The sequence below is a fragment of the Pipistrellus kuhlii genome, unplaced genomic scaffold, assembly GCF_014108245.1.
Source record: "Pipistrellus kuhlii isolate mPipKuh1 unplaced genomic scaffold, mPipKuh1.p scaffold_m20_p_33, whole genome shotgun sequence".
NCBI classification, from domain to species: domain Eukaryota; kingdom Metazoa; phylum Chordata; class Mammalia; order Chiroptera; family Vespertilionidae; genus Pipistrellus; species Pipistrellus kuhlii.
Genome location: NW_023425533.1, coordinates 2,690,790 through 2,717,288, shown reverse-complemented (window position 1 = coordinate 2,717,288; position 26,499 = coordinate 2,690,790). Strand labels below are relative to the sequence as shown.

At 36.3% G+C, this 26,499-nt stretch overlaps 1 protein-coding gene across 1 annotated transcript in view; it reads right to left on the bottom strand.

Annotated features, from left to right (window-relative positions):
- Positions 1-26,499, bottom strand: part of NRK (Nik related kinase) — a 149,605-nt gene that overhangs the window by 30,367 nt on the left and 92,739 nt on the right. The window contains 12 exon segments of the mRNA XM_045570464.1: positions 2,129-2,300; positions 3,502-3,838; positions 5,504-5,835; positions 5,837-5,869; positions 8,414-8,508; positions 10,667-10,761; positions 13,588-13,655; positions 14,376-14,483; positions 17,954-19,121; positions 19,506-19,569; positions 22,931-23,106; positions 24,151-24,229. Coding sequence (XP_045426420.1) covers positions 2,129-2,300; positions 3,502-3,838; positions 5,504-5,835; positions 5,837-5,869; positions 8,414-8,508; positions 10,667-10,761; positions 13,588-13,655; positions 14,376-14,483; positions 17,954-19,121; positions 19,506-19,569; positions 22,931-23,106; positions 24,151-24,229 — 2,727 coding nt within the window.

The window sequence follows — 26,499 nt, the reverse complement described above, 5'->3', positions numbered from 1 at the left end:
AAAGATACAAACAAAAACAGAGTATTTTTTTTAAAAAAATACAAAGCAACAATAACAACACAGTAATAAGCATAACAATTTCACTAACAAGCCTAAAAATTCACAATAATCAACCTTCACACAAACAATGCGAAAAGGATAGAGGGGAGAACAGTTTTTCTTTCTTTTTTTTTTTTTTAACTAGTTAATATAGTGCAGAGATTGGTATTTATACACTTGGATCAGGGATGGAACATAGGTCTATAAGTATAGTGAGAGTTTTAGCAGGGGGTATACAGAAAGAATAGAGGAAAAACTAAAGCTGGAAAGGGATAGGATAAACCATAGACTAAAAGGGTAAAGTTTAGCAAGAGAGTGATGGTGTAAAGGTCGAGTTGAGATAGGGTTTAATGATGCTATAGTAGAGATTAAAATAGAATGAAGGTTACTCCCAAGGTAAAATAAAGAAAAAAATAAAATGGTACTGAAGAGGGAAAAAAAAAAAATTTGCAAAATAGCAGTAGTAATAGTGATGATAGAGATTGAAAAATGTAATAATTAAAAAGGTAAAATCAAGTAAGGAAAAAAAATCGTTTCTTAAGTAAAAGATATAAAAAATGAAGATTAAATAAAAGAGGTAAAAAATGAAAATAAAATAATAGTAAAATTAGCATAAAAATGTCCAGTAGTGGTCATTCACTTCCTCTGTTAATGTATTTGGCACTCCTGATTCTCGGCCCAGAAAGTCTTGCAGTTCCCAGCATTCCACTGCACCTCAGATTTGTAAGGTAATCCTTAATTTTAAGTAGACTATATCTTAGTTATTTGTGTCCATTTATTTTTGATTAATTAAAAGATAAAAGAAAAGAGAAGGAAAAAAAAAAAGGGGGGCTGTTTGTAATTCAGCTCTTAGGTGTCAGTGTTACTGGTTTGACCTCCCAGTCTTTTTGGTTGCTCTGGCCTTCTTTCTCTATGGCTCTAGCTGGCAGGGTGCCAGCTGGCTCCCAGACTATCTCTTCTGGTACAGATCCCTTGTTTCCAGGAAGGCAATTTCCCCCTGCAATTTCCCCGGATATGCCCAACTGGGCAGTCCTTCCCTAGTATTCAGAAGCAAGGGGGTGAAGGGGATCAGGCACCAAGGTGTCCAGATGTTCCGCTCTTGGGGAAACAGCCGAGATTCTTAAAGCTCTGTCCAGTGACCTGTGGCATTTTAAAAAAGTCCCGCTTCTGGGGAGGATAACGTCAAACCCAGCACTAGGTGTCGCTGCAGCCTTCTTTGGGTGCTGCTCGGCGGGTGGTAGTGCGCGCTCCGGGCTACCCTGAGGGAGGGGTTGGAGCTCCCCGGCTACCGTAGCCGCCTGGGCCGCGGGACCCCGGTCCCCTAGGCTGTCCCCGCAAACTCTGACCTTTCCGTGGGTGACCGAAGAACTCCCCGGATTCCACGCGCCCGTGCCGATTCGGGCTTCTCAGCTGCTTGATGGACCTCCCCGCTGTGTGTTTTTCCAGGCCTCAGGGATGCTCCTCCTTTCCTGGTAAGATGGCGCTGCCTTCTCTCCGCGAGAGCTCGCTGGGAGAGCCGCCGCAGCCGCGGCAGTGCTGGCCTCTTGGTCAGGAAATCTTGTCCAGCGGACCTTTCCTTACCTTCCTAGAGAATTCCGAAGCCCCTTAGCTGCCAATCAACATTCCCTGAGCGACTCAGACGCTGTTTCTATCTGTTCTGGGACCAGAGTCAGAACAAGTCCGACTGTTCGGTCGCCATCTTCAAGCTCCGCCAGGGCTCATTATTTTTAATGGTCAAGTTCCTTTTTTTCTATGGCATTTTATTTTTAAAATGTAGGTATAATTTCTGTAACTCCTAAACCATCAGATAACAAAATCAGATAACACATTTCTGAATACAAATGTATTTCAAGTTACTATGCTTATATTGCAAAAAATTTACAAATTAGGGACTCACTTTCTCAATTTAATTCAAATTTAGGTGCCATATAGACTCAGAGAAGAATAGATTTTTAAAGCTTATCTCCATCTGGCTTAATGTCAACTGAATATCAGAAAGATTTAATTCTTTTCAGATCATGAACCAATGGTCAAACACTGTATTTAATATATGAAAAGACAGCAGTGTTTTGAGCTTAAACATACTTACAGATGGAATTGGAAAACTCAGTATTTGAAGCACTCCCAGAAATGTTGAAAGGAGATGAGTGACTGGCAGAAAAAACTGATTCTGTTGATGCTTCTGATATGTCTATACTGTCATTCTTATCATCAGGTGTTGAGGCAATGGCATTTGAGGTCCTACTTCTGCAAACTGATTCCTAAAAGATGAAAAATTAATTTTGATTTTATTAGGAGCTTAACAGTGAGAGAAATACAATATTCCTGGGGTCATTTGAAAAACAAATGCAAAATTTGTTGATGTCTATAATTCTGCACCTATATAAAATGCACATTTACCAGATGAACCCAACAATTTCATCTGAAAGAGAGATATAACTAATGTTGAGATAATTTATATCACAGGAGAAATTCAAGGAGCTTGAAATATCTAACTGTAAAATTTGGAAACATAACATTTGTGGAATTTTTATTATGTCCTAGGTACTCTGCCAGACATCTTACTTACACACTAAAGGCCCAACGCAGTCCGGGGAGCAGGCCTAAGTCGGCAGTCAGACATTCTTAGCACTGCCGTGGAGGTGGGAGAGGCTCCTACCACTACCGATGTGCTTGCCAGCCATGAGCCCAGCTCAGGGTTTCTGGCTGAGCAGCACTCCCCCTGTGGGAGCTCCTGCATTAAGCATCTGCCTCCTAGTGTAAAGTGCGCATCATAGCGACCAGTCGTTCAGCCTAATCCATCAGTTGGATATCCTCTGAGGGCTCCGGAACTGCGAGAGGGTGCAGGCTGGGCTGAGGGACCCCCTCCCCCAAGTGCACAATTTTCGTGCACCAGTCCTCTAATATATAATATATAATCTGTGTAGCTATCTGAGTATTTTTAAACCTATTTATAGTCAGCAAATCTTTTGTGAATGACAAATCATCATGTAAAAATAGTTTGTTACTTAGGTGTTATGTGTGAACAGTTCCTTAGAAAACTAAAATAGAATCTAACAATACCACAATAACAATTACACATATAGCAATGATGGTTGTACAACATTGTGAATGTACTTAATTTTACTGAATCCTATACTTAAAATAGTTAAAATAGAAAAACATGTTATGCATATTTTACCAAAATAAAAACTTCCTAAAAAAGTATGTGTTAAAACAAGCATATGATCTGAGTAATAAAGGCAAATAAAGAAGATATTTTTTGTCTCTGAAAATAAATAAGAATCATCCAAATTAGAAGAATCAAAGATCCACCTACAGCTATAATTAAAAATGTTTAATTATATACATGGAATGTATAACTTTTGAAATATACATGGAATGGCTGAAAATTTGACATATCACATGAAGAAACACATGGACAAGGAGAGTAATTCACTTTCCTTTCAAATAGTGAATTACCTCTTGTTGATGTTCAAAGTCCTGGGATATTGGTCTCTCCAAACCTGGATCATCTCTCTCTGAGCAACTTTCTCCTTCATTGAGTTCAAAGACTTCACTCTCTTCATTTTTTTCATGGACTCCCCTACTTTCATTATCCTCCATGCCTCTTCTCCCGCTTCCTATATTGGCCTTATCTTCTTTGTAATCTCTCATAGCTGTATTGTTCCCACTGGCTGTATATCTTAGATGGCTTCTACTGGCTTTCTGGCTTCCATAGCTGCTGTAGGTACCTTCTCCTCCATTATCATCATCTCTACCATTTTGCTTCCAGTTTTCACCTCTGCCATAGCTTGACCTGATAACAAGATACAATTAATGATTGGGAGAAAGCAACCCAACAAAACATGTCTGAAAGTTAGCAAATTAAATGGAATTAGAATGTGTTGCATACGTATGTACTATCTCTAGGCACATTTTTGCTCTATGTGAATATTGGTAATGTATATAGAAAAAATATGTCCCTATGTTCTTTCAATCTAATATAGTATACTGAATTAACACCATAGCCATCATTAGTTTCCTAGCTGCATTTGGATCACAGATGGAAGATAACTTTAATCCTTTATCAAGAGCATATGTTAGGTTGGTAGTAAGAATATGTATTTTTAAATAATAGACTATTTTATGCATTAGCAAATTCACAGTTACATGAATGATTAAATCCAGACTCTTGACTCAATCACAATGTATTTGACTAATTCTTCTTGCAATATATCTAAATTATGCTAATGTGCCTTGTTTTTCTAACATGTGCATCAATTGCTTTTCTATAGAATCCCATTCTATAGCACAAGGAAAGGAAGTAATATAGATTTAATTAAGCTAAGATAGTAATTTAATTAGCTGCTAAGAAAACCAAGCTTAACAAAATGTCTCAATGATCTTTTGCATAACAGGCATCATTAACATGTATCTATTATAACTCTAAAAGCAAGTTTATTTGGCACAGGAATTCCTCATAAAATTTTAGTTAGCAAAAAAGAAAAAAAAAAGTATCTTCTGTCATATATATCCTCCAATAAAATTAAAATTGAATCAAAGCAAGATATAGATTTCAATATTATAAAGAAAATAATTCACCCACTGTTAATTATTTTCTACAAATGTAAAAGCATATTATAGTAACTAACATTCTTTGAGATATGTTTGAATACAAGCCATGAGCATATATAAATAAGAACACAATGGGTATTAGAGCAGGAGCAAGGAACTAAATACATATAGAAAATAACTGATAGCATGCCAAAAAATACTATTTCACTAACTATTATCACTTTGGGCAGCTACTCTAAAATATATAAAATTTAACAAGTACTGAATTTAGTTATAGCAGTTTTCAGTATTCCAAGAATAATGCCATGTCAGTAAGTTGCAGCCTGAAAATATGAAGTGAAAGTTAAAATTTTATACATTTTAAAGCAAATTTAGATATTTTGTTTGAAAATACCTGGACTTTACCTTATAGCTTTAAAGTAACACAATATTAATTTGTCATCCCCATTTCTCATACTTATTGCAGTTTCACAAGGTAGGATGTTTCAGTAATATTAATGTTAACAGATGACTTGAGGTGGTGAATACACAATACAGTGTACTGTACAAATTATGTGTTGTGGAATTTTGCACCAGAAACCTGTCTGATTTTTGTTAACCAATATCACCCCAATAAATTCAATAAAAAGGAAGTGAACAGAAAAAATAAACAAATGAGGTATTTGTTTATAAAAATTAAAGAATTTAACAAATACTTGAATATTAATGAAATACAGTATAAAATGAAAATTAAATGTTATCACTGAATAATTATTTTATCAAAAATCAACATTTACTAATTTGCAAGTGCAATTCCTTCACCCACTTGGCAATAAATTTTGCAAGTAAACCAAAGATGCAAATATTTTTGAAGTTATAAAAAATAGACAATGTAAGTAATCCAGAAAAAACAAAAACAAAAATCAACCTTGGCCAACTAGGAGCATCATTATGATTATTGTCTTTGTCATCAACAGCTTCATCATTGCCATCATCATCCTGATCTTCACCAACATCACTGGCCTGACCAACATGGTTATCCAAGGTAACATTGCCATTGTCATGCTCATAAGTATCTTCATAAACATCATTAGAATCATTATCATCACCATCAGTATCAGTACCAGCATCATAGAGTTCAACATAATCACCATCTTCTTCAGGTGGCTGAATGAAAGGTGCAGGAGTTAACCAATCATTCCGGAAGATTTCAGAGAGTGCATTATAGCCTACCCATTCATTTGTCAAATAAACGGGGGGGTGATATTTTTCCTACTTTAAATCCATCTGGAACCTGTGTGCACAAGAAAGATTAATGTAGTTTCTAGTATCCTTGCATTTTCATCTAGATTGAAACATTTCCAAGCTGACAATATTTTAAAAATATATTTTCAATTGAAATGAAGATGTTTACTCAGTAGATAAAACCAACATTTTTGTAATGATAAGATGACAAACCCAAAACTCAAGCTGTGATCATTAATGAAATTTCTGGATAACACAAGAAAAAATTTTACTCACTTTTTAAATTACCCTTACTTGTCTTCTCAAGAATAGACATTAAGTTTTGGTGTTAGAGAGTAAAACAAATGATTCGATGCACTATAGAAGACAGAATAACTTTTCCCTTTTGTTTTATTCCCTAACATTGGGATTAATACATACCTCTTAAAATTGATATGTTAATTTGTAAGCTCTAGTTTTATACAACATAGGTTGTCTTAAAATAACTCAAACACTTTTTAAGCATATTAATATAAATTCACATTTAAGTATGTGATGTATCATATAAGCAACCTTTGAATAAGTTATAAATGATTGTGTGTGTGTGTGTGTGTGTGGGTGTGTGTGTGGTAGGGTAGGAGTAATTAAAAAAGTAAAATGAAATGATCTAAAAGCACAATACACAAAGAATTGGAATACTTTTTATTTATGCAAATGGAGGGAATTTTATTTTTCTTTATTTTTTTATATATTGCCTGATCATCTAAGAAATAAGACAAAAATTGAGCAGCTAGCCTCTACTTAATTTGAGATTAGCTTCTAAAAATATTTCTTGTAATAATCTTCACTTGAATATGGTCTGACATAAGAATCCTAATATATAAAAATCCAAGGTCTGTAACATCAAAAACAACTGAAAGCTTGACCCACTGGAAGTCAGTCCTGCGAGGCAACCCAGGACTGACTGCCAAGGGGGCTGCAAATCAGGCCTGGAGAAAGGCCTGGAAAGAGAGGCAGGGTCTTATCTGCAGCCTCCATGGCAGCTGTTGATCAGCCATTGCCTCTCTCTTTCTCTCCAGGCTTCACCAACAGCTGTGCCTCTGCTTCTCTCTGGGCCTCCTCGAGGGCTGCTGATCAGCCCCACCTCTCTGATCAGGTCTGGAGATAGGCCTGGAGATGCTGACTGGCATAAAAACCAGCTAATCAGAACCAAATCTTGGTGAACTGTGAGGAGACAATGGCTGCTAGGAGGTGGAGCTTTTGATGTTGGCTGGTATAGAAACTGACCAATCAGAACCAAATTGGCTGGCAGGGAAGAGCAGTTAGAGGAGAGATCAGGCCTGCAGGGGACAGTTGGGGACAGTTGGGGACAAGATCAAGCCAACAAGGGGGGCTGTTGGGGGCAAGATCAAGCCAGCAGGGTAGGGCAGTTGGGGTAACCAGACCTGCAGGGGAGAGCAGTTTAGGGAGAGATCAAGCTGGCAGGGGAGTGATTAGAGGGTGATCAGGCAAGCAGGCAGGCAAGCAGTTGGAAGCCAGTGGTTCCAGATTGTGAGAAGAATGTCCAAATGTGGGATTTGGCCTTAACTGGCAGTTGGACATCCCCCAAGGGGTCCCTGATTGGATACAGTGCAGGCTGGGCTTAGGGAACCCCCCCTATGCACAAATTTCATGCTCCAGGTCACTAGTGTGAAAATAAAATATTTTTGTCTTTATTTTGAAGTAGTACAGCTCTCTCCTCTTCTTCCCCCCATTGCCCTCCTCCATCTGGTTCCCTCTCCACCTCAGTCCTTTACTGCACTATTGTTGTGACCACAGGCAATGCATATATGCATATAAGTTTTTTGGTTAATCTCTTCCCATCCCCCTTCCATATGAGATCTTTCAGTCTGTCCCATGCTTCCATATCAATTGTACTATTTTGTTTGTCAGTGTATTTTATTCATTAGATTCTACATATAAGTGAAATCATGTGATATTTGTTTTCCTTTGACTAGTTTATTTTGCTTAGCATAATACTCTTCAGGTTCCTCCATGCTATCTCAAAAAATAAGAGATACAATATTTTAATAGCTGCATAGTATTCCATTGTGTGAAGGTACGATAACTTTTTAATCTTATGTACTGATAGGCACTTAGACTTTTTCCAGATCTTAGCTACTGTAAATAATCCTGTATGAACATTGGGGTTCATATATATTCTTTCTGATTGGTGTTTCAGGATTCTTAGGATGTGTTCCTAGAAGTGGGATCACTGGGTAAAAGGCAGTTCCATTTTAAATTATTTTAGGTAACTTCATACTGCTTTCCATAGTGGCTGCACCAGTTTTCATTCCCATAAACAGTACACTAGAAGCATTCTCTTTTCTCCATATCCTCACCAGCACTTGTTGTTTGTTGATCAATTAAATGTTCTTCCATTTCAAGTTTAATTTATAGATTTCATCTTGTGCATACTCATATCAATAAAAGTCTTTGAAAGATTAACTTAAAAACTAAACACTTTAACCTTTCCCTCAAGTCAAAATAAATTTAAAATGAAAATAAGTCAAAAGCAATTTAAAATGAAAAAAGAACAAACATAAATATATTATGAGTTATGATAGAAACCTACATGGATATCAACCAGCAACTTCTGATCAATTGTAGAATAAGGAGGTGATGACTGGGACCTTCTCCTAATCACTGGATTCTCTTCCTTGGAAGAGTCTGTGGAATGTCAAAAAGGCGTTAGTAACAGTGGTGATCATAGCAATTGCCTTCATTTTTATAGTGTACAGTTCTGTTAGTATTTTTCAAGTAACTTTTCATTCAGGAAACATTACCCAATAAATTCTTATGGGGCCAGGATTATTTGTTCTGTTTTAAGTTACAGAGACAGGCTCAAGGTTTGTACTGCCTGTAGAACTACATGACTATTCTTTATTTCCTGTTTATTTAACTCATTGATGTGACACTAGTTAACAAAATTATATAGCTACATGGCTATTCTGTTTTCAATATTTAGGCTACACTAGCTAAGCATTTATATCTGTGTAAGAAGGTACACAGTAAGACTGGTAGACAGATAGTTTTATTAAGAGAAATAATAACAGGAAGTGCTGGGTGGTATCACTGGCCTATCATAATAACCAGTACAAAAAGAGCCCAACAGTATATTAAAGATGATAGATTAGACAAAAGACAAAACTCTCAAGAAGAGAGTTGACTACAATCATTATCATGCCACTTCCACTGAAGGATATAGCCTTAAGTATTTCTCTATATAGGTGAGAAGTGAACAACTGAAAAAGACAAAACTTAGCCCTTTTTATAAAGCTGGGAAACTTTCTATAGTGGTGCTGTGCAATAGAACTTTATTTAGCAATAGTGTTCTGTATCTGTACTGTTCTATATAGTAGCCATTAGGCACACATGTCTATTGAGCATTTGAAATATGGACAGTGTGCCTATGGGGTTGACTTTTAAATATAATTTTCTTTTCTTTTTTTAAAATATATTTTATTGATTTTTTACAGAGAGGAAGAGAGACGGATAGAGAGTTAGAAACATCGATGAGAGAGAATCATAGATCAGCTGCCTCCTGCACACCCCCCACAGGGGATGTGCCCACAACCAAGGTATATGACCTTGACTGGAATCGAACATGGGACCTTTCAGTCCACAGGCCGAGGCTCTATGCACTGAGCCAAACCGGTTTCGGCTAAATATAATTTTCTTTTCATTTTGGTTTTAATTTTAACAGCCACATGTAGTTACTTGCTATCACAATGCACAGCTCAAATTTAGTATAAATATTTCTATTTATAATGCAAATTTATCTGGATTAGAAGTCTGGATTTTTTAGATGAAAATTTGTGGTATAGTAATTAACACCTATGATTTAAATCTAGTGAGAGTATGGGTGAGTGTACTTTGAAAAAGCTTCACTAAGGGGACATTCAGGTCCCTGTTTATTGTTTTTGTGCACTTGATTTTAAAATAAATAGTACTATCCCACTTTTATTTTCAGAATTGGTATATATAGGCAAAGTATTGGCATTACAACTCAAGAAAACATGTATTTGCATATAATAGTATCTTTTGAGAGTATTATGCTGAACACACCCTACAATTTGTGTCTCCATCTTCCGATACAGTTGTATATTTGCAGTTTCTTATCTTTCTGCAGGAAACCATTTTCTCTCAAGTCTTTTGGTATGTTATTAGGCTAAATAGGAATATTAGGCAAGTGTTTGAGATTTTGAGGCAAGTTTATAGTATGTGCTCTTCTTTCTTACATGTTGAAATATGCTATCCCATGGGAACTTAAAATGTTCTATCGATATATAGCACACAATAAAATAATAGAATTTTAGAGCTGAAGAGAAATTTAGCTATTGTCTACACAGTTGCTATCCATTTCTTTCTCCCACTAATCAGGGTTCAGACTGCTTTGAGGCTTAATGCAGGATATCCTTATTTCAAAATAGGTGGTAGAAATAAACACATACTCACAACTACTTCATCTAATATTTCCATATACTAAAGGTAACCTATAAAATTAAGCTTATTGTAGAGGCCTCTCCCAAGTGACTTTCCCATATATTTCACATATATTATAGAAATTAAAGTAGATACACTCAATCTCCCTAGACACATTCATAGCTACTACTCAACTGAAAGAAGAAACTTTTGAAAAATCAATTTTCATTTCTAATATGTCACCCTCAAACACCCAATTGCCAAATCCAATGTCCTCCTGGTATTAATCCTACTTGAACTCCATGACACTTTCAATTAATTTCTTATTGAAATAATTTCTTGACTTTTACAATATAAATTGTGAATCATTAGCTGTGTTTTTACAGTTTGTGCTTTGAATTACCTGATGTTGCTAGGCAATTTTGAGGATTTTGCAAACTCCTTTGTCTGGTGTCAATGGGCTTCTGAACTTGTTCCAAAAGAGACCACTGAGGAACACTAATGAAGAGACAGAAAAGTATGTGTCATGTCTTAATATGTACAACTCAATATTAGGGTAAAAAAAAGTTTCATTTATTTATATGGGCATATACCAAACTGGGAAAAGGAGAGCTTAAGTAATATTTTCTAATTTTCACTTTCCCCCAAACATGCTATTTTACCTTTAACAAAGAATCCATTTCCAAAATATAAAAAAAGTTACCATGTGTTTCTTCCACATATAATATTTACTTCTGAAAATTGCTATAAAGTTTCTTTAAGCAAGTATTCAGACATTAATAAAGTAGTACAGCAACAAACATAACTTTATAGTGTACAGTATGTGAGGATTTCAACATGATAAAAAAGATAATATATGCATATTTTAATGTAAAATATTCCATTATTATCATCCTGATTTAAAATGCTTTAAATCTACAATTTTTATGTCTACTTCCAGATATAGATGATAGATAGAGAGAGAGATAGATAGATGATAGATAGATAGATAGATAGATAGATAGATGATCGATAGATGGACACAGGTAGAACACTTAAATTTTTACTATTCAAATGCAGAGAGTATTTAGAAAGATTTTTGGAATAAGTGCTGCTAAATTTTATAGTTGCTTTGGAGTTTCTGCATAGGAAGGACTATAGTTATTAACTTAAGATTGAGACAGACAAGTTTTTCTATGAAACAAAATTTCAGGAAAGACTCAAGTTTCAATTAAGTCAATTTTATAAATTTAATCATACTTAAAGTTAATACATTTCTAATTCATAATTTCAAAAATTATTTTGTCACATGATCAACCAATTCCAGTTTAACAGAAATAACAATTATATATACAGTAATATATATATATATATATATGTATATATACACACATATATATATAATATCATTAAAGTCATAACCCATGATACTAAAAACAGTTACACAAAACTAAAGTGGATTCTTCTCCTCTTTGTGGCCAGAAGGACCATGACAATCCTTCATTGAATACAGAGAAAGAGAAAGTTCCCAATCTAGGTTTCAAATTTTCTAAGATTTCTACACATAAAATATAAGGACGTAAATATATGGACTTTTAAAGTGTAATATGGTAGGAATATAATACTATATACTATCAACTCTATTCCATCTGGACATTCTGTCTAGTATCTTGAATATAGTCAGTGCTCAATATTTACTGGATGACTGAGTGAATGAATATAAGCTAAGTTGTACCCATAAATTGGGGTTGGAGGGAGTATGATTTTCAAGGAAAATTTTCATTTAAATGTAGTCCCAAATATAACACATTGCATACAACATCTAAAATATAGAGCATGAACTTTGAAAATTAATGAAATTTCACCAATATTACAGAGATAAGAATTACAGTGACTGATATAAACTATCACTGATATAATGTTGATTTTTAGATTTGATTTTCCCCCATAGGTCATTTCAGGGTTGCACATTCTGTGTCAATAGATTCTGAGGTTAGGAATTATTTATGTGCTCAGGTATGTTTTTTCATGTAGTACATAATAAAACTAGAGGTCCAGTTCACGAAATTCATGCATGGGGGGGAGGAGGATGTCCCTCAGTCCAACCTGCACCTTCTTCAATCTGGGATCCCTGGGGCATGTCCAACTGCCTGTTTAGGCCCGATCCCAGTAGGATTGGACCTAAACGGGCAGTCGGACATCTCTCTCACAATCCAGGACTACTGGCTCCCAACTGCTCGCCTGCCTACCTTCCTGATTATCCCTAACCACTTTTACCTTTCAGCCTGATCACCCCAGAACCACTCCTCTGCTAGCCTGATGGATGCCTAATTGCTCCCCTGCCAGCCTGTTTGCTGCTAACTGCCCTCCCCTGCAGGCCTGATCACTCCTAACTGCTCTTCCCTGCAGGCCTGGCTCCCCCCGAGCTGCCCTCCCCTGCAGGCTTGATCACCCCCAACTGCCCTTCCTTGCAAGCCTGGTCCCTCCCAACTTCTTACCCCTGCTGGCCATCTTGTGGGGGCCATCTTGTGTCCACATAGGGACAGCAATCTTGTGTGTTGAAGTGATGGTCAATTTGCGTATTACTCTTTTATTAGATAGGATAGATGCCTGGTGCATGGGTGGGAGTCAGCTGGTTTGCCCTGAAGGGTGTCCCAGATCAGGATGAGGGCTCCCTTTGGGTGTGGGGTGGCCTGGGCAAGGGACCTGTGGTGGTTTTCAGGCCAGCCACGCCCCCTGGTGACCCAAGAGAAGGTCCTGGTAACTGGAATTTATTTATATTCTACAATTGAAACTTTGTATCTTTGAGTGGATTTCAGGACCAGCCAGGGTACTCAGAAAGCTTGACTTCCTCCATTGCCAGGGAAACCCAAGCCTCCTGCTTGCTCTGTGGCCTCGGACATCTTGGTTGGGTTAATTTGCACACTTGTTTCTGATTGGCTTGTGGGTGTGGCTTTTAGTTGTAGGGGAGGTATGTCAATTTGCATATTACTCTTTTATTAGATAGGATTTATAATTGAAGTACATGATACAAATGAAATTATACTTGTTTTTATTGTAAATTACCAATAGAAAGCTGTCAAAGAATTCAATGTTGTTACTTTTATTAAATTGGGGATCTTACCAGTTAACTATCAAACTAAATGACACTGAGATTGCATACATCCAAATGTGAAAAATCTAGTTAATGTATCATTGAAATTAAAGTTTTAAATATGGGTCATTAATGATGATGTTGTTATTGATATTTTAGTTTTAACTTAACACAGACTTTAGTGTCAAACAGATAAGCTTTAATTATCCATGTGATATTAAATAGTGAATAAAAATATCAGAGACACAAACCTTGAAGAGTACATGACATGGTGTGCATGATCCTGGTTATAAGGCACAGAAGTACATCTTTCTTGGACCTTAAAGACACAATGCAATACTTTGATAGAATTCTCCATCATCCAGATATCATTGCTGACATGTACATATAAGGAACTATTTGACATTGAAACTGGGTCTCAGAACTGTTGGACACTGAAATTTGACTCAAACATTTTTTGTTATTATATGTTTATTTCTAGTCTGCAATTGCAGGATTTTTCAAAGAAAAGAAATGGGGAAAATAGTAATAGAGATAAAGAACCATTGAACAGACTGTCAAACTATAGTGGGAAGGCAAGGGAGGTGGGGGCGGGGGGCTGTAAGAGATCAACCGAAGGACTTGTATCCATGCATATAAACATAACCAATGGAGACCGACATGGGGGGAGGTGGAGAGATGAAGGCATATGCTGGGGGGTAAGGGAAGCTGGGGGGAGTTCAAGGAGGAAAAAAGGAGACATATGTACTACTATTTGTAATCCTTCAAACAATAAAAAAATAAATAAAAGGTTTGATTCTGGTCAAGGGCATGTATAATACCTTGGTTGCAGGCACATCCCCAGTAGGAGGTGTGCACGAGGCAGCTGATTGATGTTTCTCTCTCATCGATGTTTCTAACTCTCTATCACTCCCCCTTCCTCTCTGTAAAAAAAGCAGTACAATATAAAGAGTATAAAAAGATCCCAAGTCCAAAACATTTAAGAACCACAATTCTAGGAACTTGTTAATGTCATGCCAACTGATATTGAGAAATTTACCTCATTTCCATTAGGATTTGCTATGAATGCCTGCAATGGTTCTATTTGGGCTTCAGCTTGAATTGAATGAAACACTTCATCATTGTCTGATGATTCATCTTCTTTGTCCTTTTGAGATAAAAGGAAAATAATTATTTTAATTGCTGTTTATGAAAATTATAGGAACAACTCCATCATCCTGATTCATAATATAAATCAATAATTTCTGATATTAAAATTAATTAAAACCAGTAGCTTATACTAGTTTTTGGCTCTGTGTCTCTTTTAGAATCTAAAGAATGCTACAAATTATCCATAGAAAATGGTATATAGACACACATGTCTCTACATATTTTCAGAAGGACCATTGACCACTCTCAGCTCACCTATTAGATTCAGATTAATAATCTGTGGATTTGCAAAGATATATGCAAATGCATCCTTATCTTCATTGCACCATTACACAGTGGCCAAGACATGGAGACAACCAAAATGGCCTTTGACAGATGATTGGATAAAGAAGATGAGGTACATACAGTGAGTGGCAAGATTATTATTGTCTCTAAACACATAATAATCTGGCCGCTCAGTATATATATATATATATATATATATATATATATATACATACATATATATATATATATATATATATATATAGCCAGGTGCATGAATTAGAGGCCAGGGGGAGGGGACAAGGGAGGTTGGTTAGCCTGCCTGCTGGCCAAACTACTGGTTGAGGGAACAATTTGGCATATTAGCCTCTTATTATATAGGATATACATTGAGTGGCCAGATTATTATGTTTTCAGAGATCATAATAATCTGGCCAGTCAGTGTATATACAATGGAATAATACTGAGTCATAAAAAAAGATGAAATATTACCATTTGTTATAAGATGGATGGGCCTTGATAATATTATGCTAAGCAAAGTAAGTCAGTAAAAAAAAAAGTTAAGAATCATATGATTTCACTCATATGTAAGATACGAAATTGAAACTCATAGACACAGACAATAGTATGGTGCTTACCAGAGGGAAAGTTGTTGGGGGTTAGTAAAGGATAAAGGGAGCTAGATATATGGTAATGGAAGATGATTCAGCTGTGCACCAGTGGTGTGCACACAATGCAATATACATATCATGCATCATAGAAATATGTACTTGAAATCTATATGATCCTATTAACCAATGTCATCCCAATAAATTAAAAATAATCTATGGTTTAAAGCTTAACTCATAATCAGAAAATGTCATGTTTTGTATGCATTTATAAGTATTAAATGTGGTCTTCTTGTGCAACAGAAGTTCTGAAATATAGGAGTGTAAATATTTTTCTTTAATTGAGCCGTGGAAGTTTACAAAAGTTTCTGTTTCCCCATTTAAGCCACTCAATATTATTTCTTCTATTCAAATAGAGTAATAAAAATGTGTTTTCTTTTCTTCTGGTGAATTGAAGCACTTACATATGTCTCTGAGTGCTAATACATTATCAGGTATTCCGAAAGACCTATGAATTTGACTACAGTATCAATAATGTACATTAAAGACAGGAATGCCTGTACATGATCATAGGGTCATGAGATTATTTAGTAACTGTTACCTATTAATTTTTTCTTTCATTTTTAGAGTGGTTTCTCCCATATATATTTAAAACATTATAATAAATATGTGCATGGTACTAATACTAAGAGTTTTGCAAGAATGCCTAAATTTTTTTTTTCCACAAATGCAAAACCCATTAGATTCAGTTGTTACTAGGGCTCATTGAGAATAGTCATGAGCATTTTATTTATTTTTGTTTGTTTTAAATTTATCTTTTTTGTTGAAAGTATTATACATGTCCCCTTTCCCCAACCCCCCCATTGACTCCTCTAGCCCACTTCCACCCTGTGCCCCAAGTCCTCATCACACTATTGTCTGTGTCCATGGCTTATGCATATGTGCATGTAAATTCATTAGTTAATCTATTCCCACCCTCTACCCACCCAGCCTTCCCTCTGAGATTCAACTCTCAGTTCCATGCTTCTATGCCTCTGGATCTATTTAATTCATCAGTTTATTTTGTTCTTTAGATTCCACATATGAATGAGAACATGTGATATTTGTCTTTAACTGGTCATTAGCATTTTAAATATCCCAATTTCAGGACAAATATCACCATTCTGAACTCATATTTTCTCTTTACTATCTGGTTTCTTTTTCTCCCTATCTCCCATTTTGGGGGGATTAGATATCCATTTCCCCTTTTGGGTTTTCTCTTGCTGCTTTTAGTTTTTTTCTTGTTAAATATGTCAGGGAAATAACATTTGCTAAATTGGCCCATGGGAACAAAGCAAAAGGTGTGGATTTGTAATCCACACCATTCAGACAATGTTCATTTTTAATTACTACATTAATTATTATTAGATTAAATGGGTGTTGATACCAGAATTTAATTTAGGAACCTCACAGTGATTTCTTTTATGTAAACACATGCTTTGAAATATTAGTAAAAAATGATCTCCTAATCTTGTTGACCTCATTAATTTGCTTAGGAAGCTCACAAACCATTCATTGTCAAATCAGATTTGTCACATTGAATTCATGAACCCTGGACTAATTATAATCCATTTATATTAGACAATTTTGAAAGAACAAAGTTTTTTTTACTATTCCAAAATAAGGTAAAAAGATTAAGATAATGTATTCCACATTTTGAAAGAATGCAGAGGCAAATTTGCAATGTGTCAATTCGATGCAACCACTTCATTAATTAATTATGTAAAATTGGTGAAAAATTAGGGAGATAAGTTATACATATTGTAACTGTATGCAAAATGCTTTAGAAACTGATTTTTCTTCTCATTTTAAGCTTGACTTAAATGAGAAGTACAAAAAATAGTGCAATTCATTTAAATGGTACAGTTAATCAGTCCATGAAAAGAAAAAGCAAATAAAGTAACTTAGATGTTAAGGAATGAAAAAAAAAAAGAATGAAACCAAATTTGTGTGTGTTTTTTTTCCAATTTGTTTTTGTAGTTTATTTTTAATACTACATTATATTGGAAAGCTTTTTAAATTTTTTTAAATTAAATTTACTGGGATGATATTGGTTAATAAAAGTTATATAAAGTATTGCAAAGTTTGAACTTTGAAAGTAATTTTAAAGATCCAACTATTGCATTGCCCAGATGGAAGGAGGGATGAGGGCTCGGTGGATATGGACAAGGAGTAGAGGGAATGGGGACATCTGCAATAGTGCCAACAATAAAAATAAAGTTAAAAAATATCCAACTAGTAATTTTAAGCATGCATACGTATGGTGTATCTTTATTGGTCAAGGGAATAATAGGTAGTAAACTAATAATTAAAGTTATATTTCCACAGGGGTATTAAGCAATTACCTGGATCATTCAAGCAAATTTTTCTTTCTCAAATTAAGTGAAAATTATCTGGAAATTTCAGGATAATTTATTTGCAGCACAAACTATTTAGCTAATCTTCTCTGGGACACAGGAATATTTATTTCATTTGATTTTACAAAGGGAAAATATAAGTGTGAGCTAGCATATTTTCTCTGCATATTTCACTAAATAAAAATATTAAAATCTCTTACACTTGCAATTTGTCTCAATTCCTCCTCATGTTGATTACAGATATCTTCCCACCTGCGTTGGCGCCTTCGCCTGTGGGCTTCTAAATCTGAGAGCTCAAGCTCTTCAGGTCTCTGTGATAACTTTGCCCGGAACTTCTTTGGTGATAATCTTTTTGCTAGTGCTTGCCTTAGACTAAAAACCTTTGATTTTTTCTTCTGTGCCTGTTCTGGTTGAGAGTAAAATATGTTTGATGACAGGTTTTCGATCAGGGTTTGCAGTGGACCAAGTGGCTTTGAGTTATGTGAGTTTGGTGCTCTAAGTAAGTTTCTTGATAGTCCCTCTATCAGTGCTTGAATTGAGCCAACGCCCTGTGAGGCCTCTAGTGCCCAGGCCTGTGCCTGATGTGACTCTTTGGTTTGTTCTTCTACTGGAATGAGCACCTGAGTATCCAAATGTAGTGGAAATAGCACGTGGTGGTTCTGTGACAGTAGAGGCAAGAACACTTGGGCATGTACATGTAATGACTCTTGTTCCTCTGCCTCAGTCTCTGCCTGTGTAGGCTCAGCAGCCTGTTCCTGTACCTCTGGCTGTTCTGGTACTTGATTCTGCTCCAGCTGCTGTTCAGGTACCTGGTTCTGCTCTTGCTGTTGTCCAGGGGCTTGAACTTGCCTTTGTTGTTGTTCAGGTACCTGATTTTGCCCCTGAAATTCTTCTGGTACCCGGTCCAGATCCTGTGGCTCTTCTGATGCTTGGGGCTGAGCCTGAGCTTTCTGGTCTTTGGATTCCTGAGCCTGCAGCTGTAGAGACCTAGGTACCTTAACCTGAGCCTGTAGTGGCATGAGCATACAGGCTACCCTCCGTAGTCGTGGAGGTGCTTTAATCTGCATCTGTAGGGGCCTAGATGTTTTAGCCTTAATCTGAGCCTGTAGTGGCATGAACACCTGAGCTGCCCCTTGTAGTCTCTGAGATGGCTGAACTTGAGCCTGAAGAGATTTAGGTGCATTGTTCTGAGCCTGAAGTGGCTTGAACACCCTGGCTTCTTCCTGTGGATGCTGAAGTTCCTGGATCTGTGGCTCTTCTTGATCAGGTAACCACCTTGGCTGAGAGGGTTCTCCATGTAGGACTCTAAGTGGTCTGCATCTACTGCTGGTGGGCAGTCTCAGAAGTTCATGGGTACAACAATGTCCTCTAGAAAAAAACATACAAATGTTTGCCATACAATTAGAATTGTCAGTGGAAATGCTTTTATTTTGAAAGATAATAATTTTCCTTATCAAAGACAGTTTTAGTAAATCTTTCTTGAATCATTCCTGTAATGTCTAAATTATTATTTGTATTACTAAATATACTTGATCATTCTGTTGTCAGATATTAAAGAATCTTTTAATAGTAATCAAACATTTTTTCAACATTTTCACATAAATATCTCTTGAAAATATAGATTTGTTTTTTGTTGTAAGAGAAAAAAATTGTGTGTTTTTTTTTTTTTAGTCAAATAAAACAGTATGGAAATCAACTTTCTTAAGTGAATTTCTAACATCGAATTCCATATGTAAGTTGTCTCTAACATACCTGAATTTTTTTGTGGTGTACTGCTCCTTAATAGCTTCTTCTCTTTCAAAGATCAGAGGTATTCCTTTTTATTAAAGAAAAAATAACAATCAGCAGAGATTAATGTAATCCAGTTTATCCAACTTTAACCCTTTATTGCTCAGGATGTTGAGTGAATTTAAAAGGACAAGAAGGTAACTCTTAAAATCACATCTGGTTGGTGATGTAGCCAATATCCAGGTTCTTGGGTCTACTTTTATACTACAGTGCAGGTGTTCCATACAGACTAATTTCTCTGGTAATAGAAAAGAAAATTTAGCAATCTGCTACAATTCTAAATAGAAATAATTGAGAAAGACAAAGGGAGAAAAGAACAAGAGAAACTATAGATGGTTGGTGAACATGATTTATAGGTGTGTGCTCTAGATTTAAGGACTTTATAACTTGAACCCATACCTATCTTTGGTCCTTTCAGAGAGGATTGAAAATGATGTTAAAGATTTTAGGTCCTTTCAAGGAGAAGTTAAAAATCAAAATTCTGGGTTTCATACTTAATGCATTGAAAAGTTCAGCATTTTATCCTGTCAGCTGTGCTGAACTGAAATATAGACCCAAACAAATAAGTTTGTTTTTTTAAAGCTATGTTAAAGTGTTTAGGGCAATTATATTTACACTGAGTAGCCAGACAGACTATTACGATATCTGAACACATAATAATCTGGCCACTCAGTTTATTTGTATCTCAAATGGGTACCAAAAGTATTCTAGACTTTGTTGGAGATCAACCACCTATTTGCCCTGAGCTTTCTATCACCCAGTGCAAAGGGGAAAACTGATCACGTGCACAATTTATAGTATCTTTGATATCAAACAAATGAGGTACTTAAGAGAAGTACACTGAGCGTCCAGATTATTATGCATTCAGAGATCATAATAACCTGGCCACTCAGTGTATATCTTCCATATAATCTTCATATGATGTTACTTTTCCTGTAGTTAACCATATGGAAAACTTGCAACTATGGAATGTAGCAAATCAAGTAGATGTGTGGTCTTCATGCACCCATTTGAGACTGGCTGGTTTTTGTGATGCTCATCCAATGAATTCTCCACCATGGCTAAATAAATTAACTCTTGCTACTCCTTGCTCCAAAATAGAATATAGTTATACTGGAAGACCAGTGCACAACTTTGTGCACCAGTAGGGTCCCTTGGCCAGGCCTGTGGGATTGAGCTGAAACCAGTTCTCTGACATCTGCCAAGGGGTTCCGAATTGCAAGAGGGCACAGGCCAGACTGACGGACCCCACCAGTTCACAATTAGGGCAGGGGAGGGACATGGGAGGTTGGCCATGCAGAGAGGGACCACAAGAGGGCTCCAGGGCATGACCAGCCCTTCTTGCTGAGTCCCAATCTCTTGGATCCCACTAGCAAGCTAACCTACCAGTTGGAGTGTCTGCCCCCTGGTGGTCAGTGCATGTCATAGCGAGTGGTTGAGCAGCATTAGCTATTATTACACTTTGGTTGGTTGAACAAACAACTGGATGACCAGACACTTAGCGTATTAGCTTTTATTATATAGGATAAATGAAAGAAGTTACACTGAAATAAATCCTGAAGCTAATTTGAAAATGCGTGCTGTATTTTTCAGGTTCCCCCTTTCCCACTCTATAACAACTTTCAACTTTGTCTATGGTGCCTCAAATTAAGTGTAGAATTTCCCATACAATCTATAAGGTAGAACTTCCTAAGTTGTTTCCTCTGGATTTGATAATAATCCATCCTGCAATTTTTAGTATTAATATATAGAAGCTTATTTTTGTTTGTACAAATAGTTCCTTTAATTATATTTTACTAGTGGCCTGGTGCATGAAATTTGTGCGAGGGTGGGGGGGGAGGTCCTTAGCCCAGCCTGCGACCTCTCCAATCTGGGACCCCTCGAAGGATGTCCTACTGCTGGTTTACAGGGATTGGGTCTAAACCAGCAGTTGGACATCCCTCTCACAATCCGGGACTGCTGGCTCCAACCACTCGCCTGTCTGCCTGATTGTCCCTTACCACTCTGCCTGCCGGCCTGCTCACTCCCAACTATCCCCCCTACCAGCCTGATCACCCCCAACTGCACCCCTTGCTGGCCTACTCGCCCCTACCTTCCCTCCCCACTGGCCTGCTCACCCCCAACTGCCACCCTGCTGGCCTACTCACTCCAAATTCCCGCTTGCTGTCCTGATCACCTCCAACTAACCCCCAATGAAGGCCTGCTCACCCCAATTGCTTAACCCCACCAGTCCTGATCACCCACAACTGCCATCCCATTCTGGCCTGATTACCCCCAGGTGACCCAAGGTCCCAGCCCCTCCTTTATTTCTTTTCTTTTCTTTCTTTTCTTTCTTTTCTTTTCTTTCTTTTCTTTTCTTTCTTTTCTTTTCTTTCCTTTCCTTTCCTTTCCTTTCCTTTCCTTTCCTTTCCTTTCCTTTCCTTTCCTTTCCTTTCCTTTCCTTTCCTTTCCTTTCCTTTCCTTCCTTTCCTTTCCTTTCCTTTCCTTTCCTTCCTTTCCTTTCCTTTCCTTTCCTTTCCTTTCCTTTCCTTTCTTCTTTTCCTTTTTTTTTTCAGTGCCTCCTTTAGCCGAGGCCTGGGCCAGCTGGAAGCAAGTATCTAGGATTTATTTAACTTCTATAATTAAAACTTTGTAGCCTTGAGCGGAGGCCAGGGTGGGCGGGAAGCTTGGCTTCCTCCATTGCTGGGGGGAACCCAAGCCTCCTGCTTGCTCCAGCTCCTTGGCCACCATTATTTTTGTTGGGATTTATTTATTTTCTATAATTGAAACTTCGTAGCCTTGAGCAGAGGCCAGGGCCAGCCAGAGCATGGGGGGAAGCTTGGCTTCCTCCATTGCTGGGACCACCCAAGCCTCCTGCTTGCTCCAGCTCTGTAGCCTAATGGATTAATTTGCATACTTGTTCCTGATTGGCTGGTGGGCATGGTTTGGCATAGCATGTTTCTTTTTTATTAATGTAGTTAGTTGGAGATTAGAACATAAAACAACCTTTGTATGATGCACAGACTTCAAAATTAAAAGTTAATAAATGGTTAATAACAAAGCCATTTATCTCATTAGAATTAATTAAGATGTCAGCTAAATAATCCAAGTATTATATAGCTTTTTATTTATTTCTTTAGTTAAGAGTTAAAAAAATAAAATTAGCACATCCCAAAATTTCTCCTGAGGCTTTCTAGGTCTGTAAATACGAACACTTGCCAGTTGTAACAGCTGGAGATAATGAATTAAGTACACATGGCACATTAGTAGGAAAACTAAGTACTGAGGGACTCAGAATTTTTACTTTCAACCTAATTTAAAAAAAAAAAAGATTTTTCCTGGGAAAAAAGAGTAAGTTCCACTTTCATCTAAACAGTCATTCCAGAGAAATGGAAGTTCATATATTCTACCTTTTTTCTGTCTCTTTTTAATGATTCCAGTAAGATGTTTCTTTAGTGATTCAACAACATGTCCTTCATGTTTTATATTCCGAACAAATGGATGATGAAGCATGTTTGCAGAAGTAGGACGAAATAAGAAATTTTTTATCATGCATTTTTCCATGAAATTGTGGAACTTGCGGGACCTAAAAGACATGAGCCAAAGAGATAAAAGGGCATTCTCAGGCCTGTCACACCCATCCATATGCCCACTCACATGCCACTATGAAGTTCATATTTGTGGAAACAGTTGTCTATCACTATAATTGTCTTTTAATTGCTAATTATCCTGCAGCTTAACAATGTGCAATATACATTATACAAATGCCATTCAAACCTCAGAAGATTTCTACCCAAATAATAGTAGAAACTTCAGTGAGTTCAGAAGTGTGTACATGGTAAAAAGTCAAGTACTAGAACAGCAATTAAATGGTTAATGTAATAAATGTAGATCATGAGACTACATCTGTCAGCCCACAGCAGTCACACTTTGAAATCTGAATGTTTCACTTGACTATATGGAAATAGAGAGGCTTAGATATAATGATCCACAAAAACAGGTGTTATTGAGGCTAACTTTATAAAATGACCCATGAAATCAGATGTGCCCAGAAAGCCTGTATATGTGGGAATGGTTAAATTGAATAGCAGTCAAGAATGTTAGTGATCAAATTACAGTCATCACTTCTATCAGGGCAAGCAATACTAATAAGCAAGAATGTCAAGTACTAGATCAATAAGCTTCATTGAAAAGGATTTCCAAATTTCTTTGGGTTGTATCACCCTAGGACAGCAAGTCTTCTTTACTAGGTCTGTGGGTGTTTAGCTTAATGAATGGGCCAAGCAACTGGGCTATATATAATAATCACTGACTGCCTATCTAAGCACAGTGAGAAATGTTAAAAATGATTTCCATAGGTACATCCCATTACTGGAGAAGCAATGGAATATTCCACTAATGTCAGTACTATAACATCATCATAATATATTCTAGATGGTATTATTTCTAGTTGGTTAGATACTTTTTAAAGAAAACTAGTCATTTAGACACCACACTTAAGGTATTGAATTTTAGGAAATATTGTTGAACAAAAATGTTGAAGCAGGACTGACCAAATGAATTAACACTTCTCTGCTAAATAAAAAATACCAACTTAATGTGTTTGGGAAATTAGGGCATTCATTTTTACCATCCACTGGATTTGACTTTAGGAGCAGATTCCCGCAAAATTACAAAGAGGGCTTCCAAGGGCTGAAGGTTACACAGCGCTGCAAAGAAAAATAGATAAGTTTAGAATGAATGACTGAGAAAAAAGAATGAAGATGCCATGCTACCTGACTTCAAATTACAGTAAAAAGCTATGACAATCAAAACAGCATGGCATTGGCAGAGAACAAACACTCAGATCAATGGAATAGAATAGAGAGTCAGCTATAAAATCACATGTATGTGGACAGATAATTTTTGACAAAGGAGCCAGATAGTCTCTTCAATAAGTGGTGCTGAGAAAACCGGAAAGCTACATACAATTGAATGAGACTGGATTACAGTTTGTCCCATGTACAAAAATTAATTCAAAATGGATCAAAGACCTAAATATATAAGACCTAAAACAATAAGATACATAGAAGAAAATATGGGTACCAAATTTATGGACCTGGGTCATAGAGAACATTTTATGAACTTCCCCTAAAAGTAGGGGAAATAAAGGCAAAAAATAAATGAACAGACTGTATCAAAGTACAAAGCTTCTGCACAGCAAATGAAACTGATAATAAAACAAAGAGGCAGTCAATCAAATGAGAGATGATATTTTTGAGCATAGCTCTTCCAACAAAGGTTTAATTTCCAAATATATAAAGAACTCATAAAACTCAAGACCAAACAAACAATTTAATCCAAAAGTGGGCAGAGGACCTGAAAATACAACTCTCCCAAGAAGATAAACCAATAGCCAATATATATATATGAAAAGATGTTCAACCTCACTGGCCATTAGGAAAATGCAAATCAAAACTACAGTGAGATACCCCCTTATAGCTGTTAGAGTGGCCATTATCAACAAGACAAGCACTGACAAGTGTTGGAGAGGTTATGGAAAAGGGGGAACCTTCATTCACTGCTGGTGGGAATGTAGACTGGTATAACCATTATGGAAAGCAGTCTGGCAATTCCTAAAAAAATTAAGAGTAGAGCTACCATATGACCCAGCAATCCCACTCCTGAGTATACCAGGTATACCCAAAAAATTCAAAATCATGTATTCACAAAGATATATGAACCACTATGTTCATTGTATGATTATTCACTGGATAGAGACATGGAAAAAGTCTAAGTGACCTACTAGAGAGGACTGGATAAAAGATGTGGTACATATACACAGTGGAGTTCTATGCAGTTATAATATAGGATGAAATATTGATACTTCCATTTGCAACAACATGGGTGGACCTTGAGAACATTATGCTAAATAAAATAAGTCAGTAAGAAAAGCTAATAACCATATTATTTCACTCATATAAAACTGAAACTCGTGAACACAAACAGCAATGGGTAGTTGCCAGAGGGAAGGGGGTAGTTGCCACATCTGAAACCTATATGTTCATTTTGACCAATGTCACCCTAATCAATTAATAAATAAAATATAGAATGAATAAAAAAGGTAACTATAGAGCACACTCCTCATTCAAGAAGGAATTCTAAGCATATGAAGTTCACGAAAAGTTCACTTTAACACAAATAATACTTTATATAAGATCCTAAAGGCTCATTATTGCTAGTTGTGACAAATAAATAATAAATTGCACTAGATAATATGTTTGAAATATGTTATTAATAACATATCTTTAGAAGGAAACCAAAGTGGAGAAGACAAAGCACTCTTTTGTGTTTTTGTACTGCACCAATCTATGTTATAAAATTGGAATATGTAATTATAAACTGAATACATCAATCAGACTAGTAGTTAAGCAAAATAATGTATAAAGATGATTTATTAGTCTAAAAATATGATAAGAATCTGTTTCGGATGTTGACAGTCCTACGAAAAGAGGTAGACAAAGTGTAATTAACTGTTAAGAACACATTTTCTAGGGTAAGGTGGCCTAGGTTCAATTTATGCTCAGCCTTTGTGATCTTGGGAAAGTTACTTAACGTATCTTTCCTCATTTTTTTTTTTTCATTGGAAAGACAAGAAATATATCAAGAATTCCTTCAGGGAGTTGCTGTGAGGATTAAATGGCCAGCTATAAGTATAAGTGTCTAGCACAGATTAGGCACTTAATAAATATAAGCTATTGAAATTTCATAAAGATTTTAACTGTCTGACAATTTGAGTCTGTACCAAATTATTCGACTTTCATCCCCTTTTTCAGACACACAACCCTACAAAGAAAAGCCTATTCCAACATGTACTATACAAATTCATTACCTCATTGGTTTGAGAATTCTGCACTTTCCTATGTTTAAATATGTTTCACTTCACTTATTTCATCTTATGTTTTGATGAAAGAAAACCAGCTATGTAAAAATTTCCCAA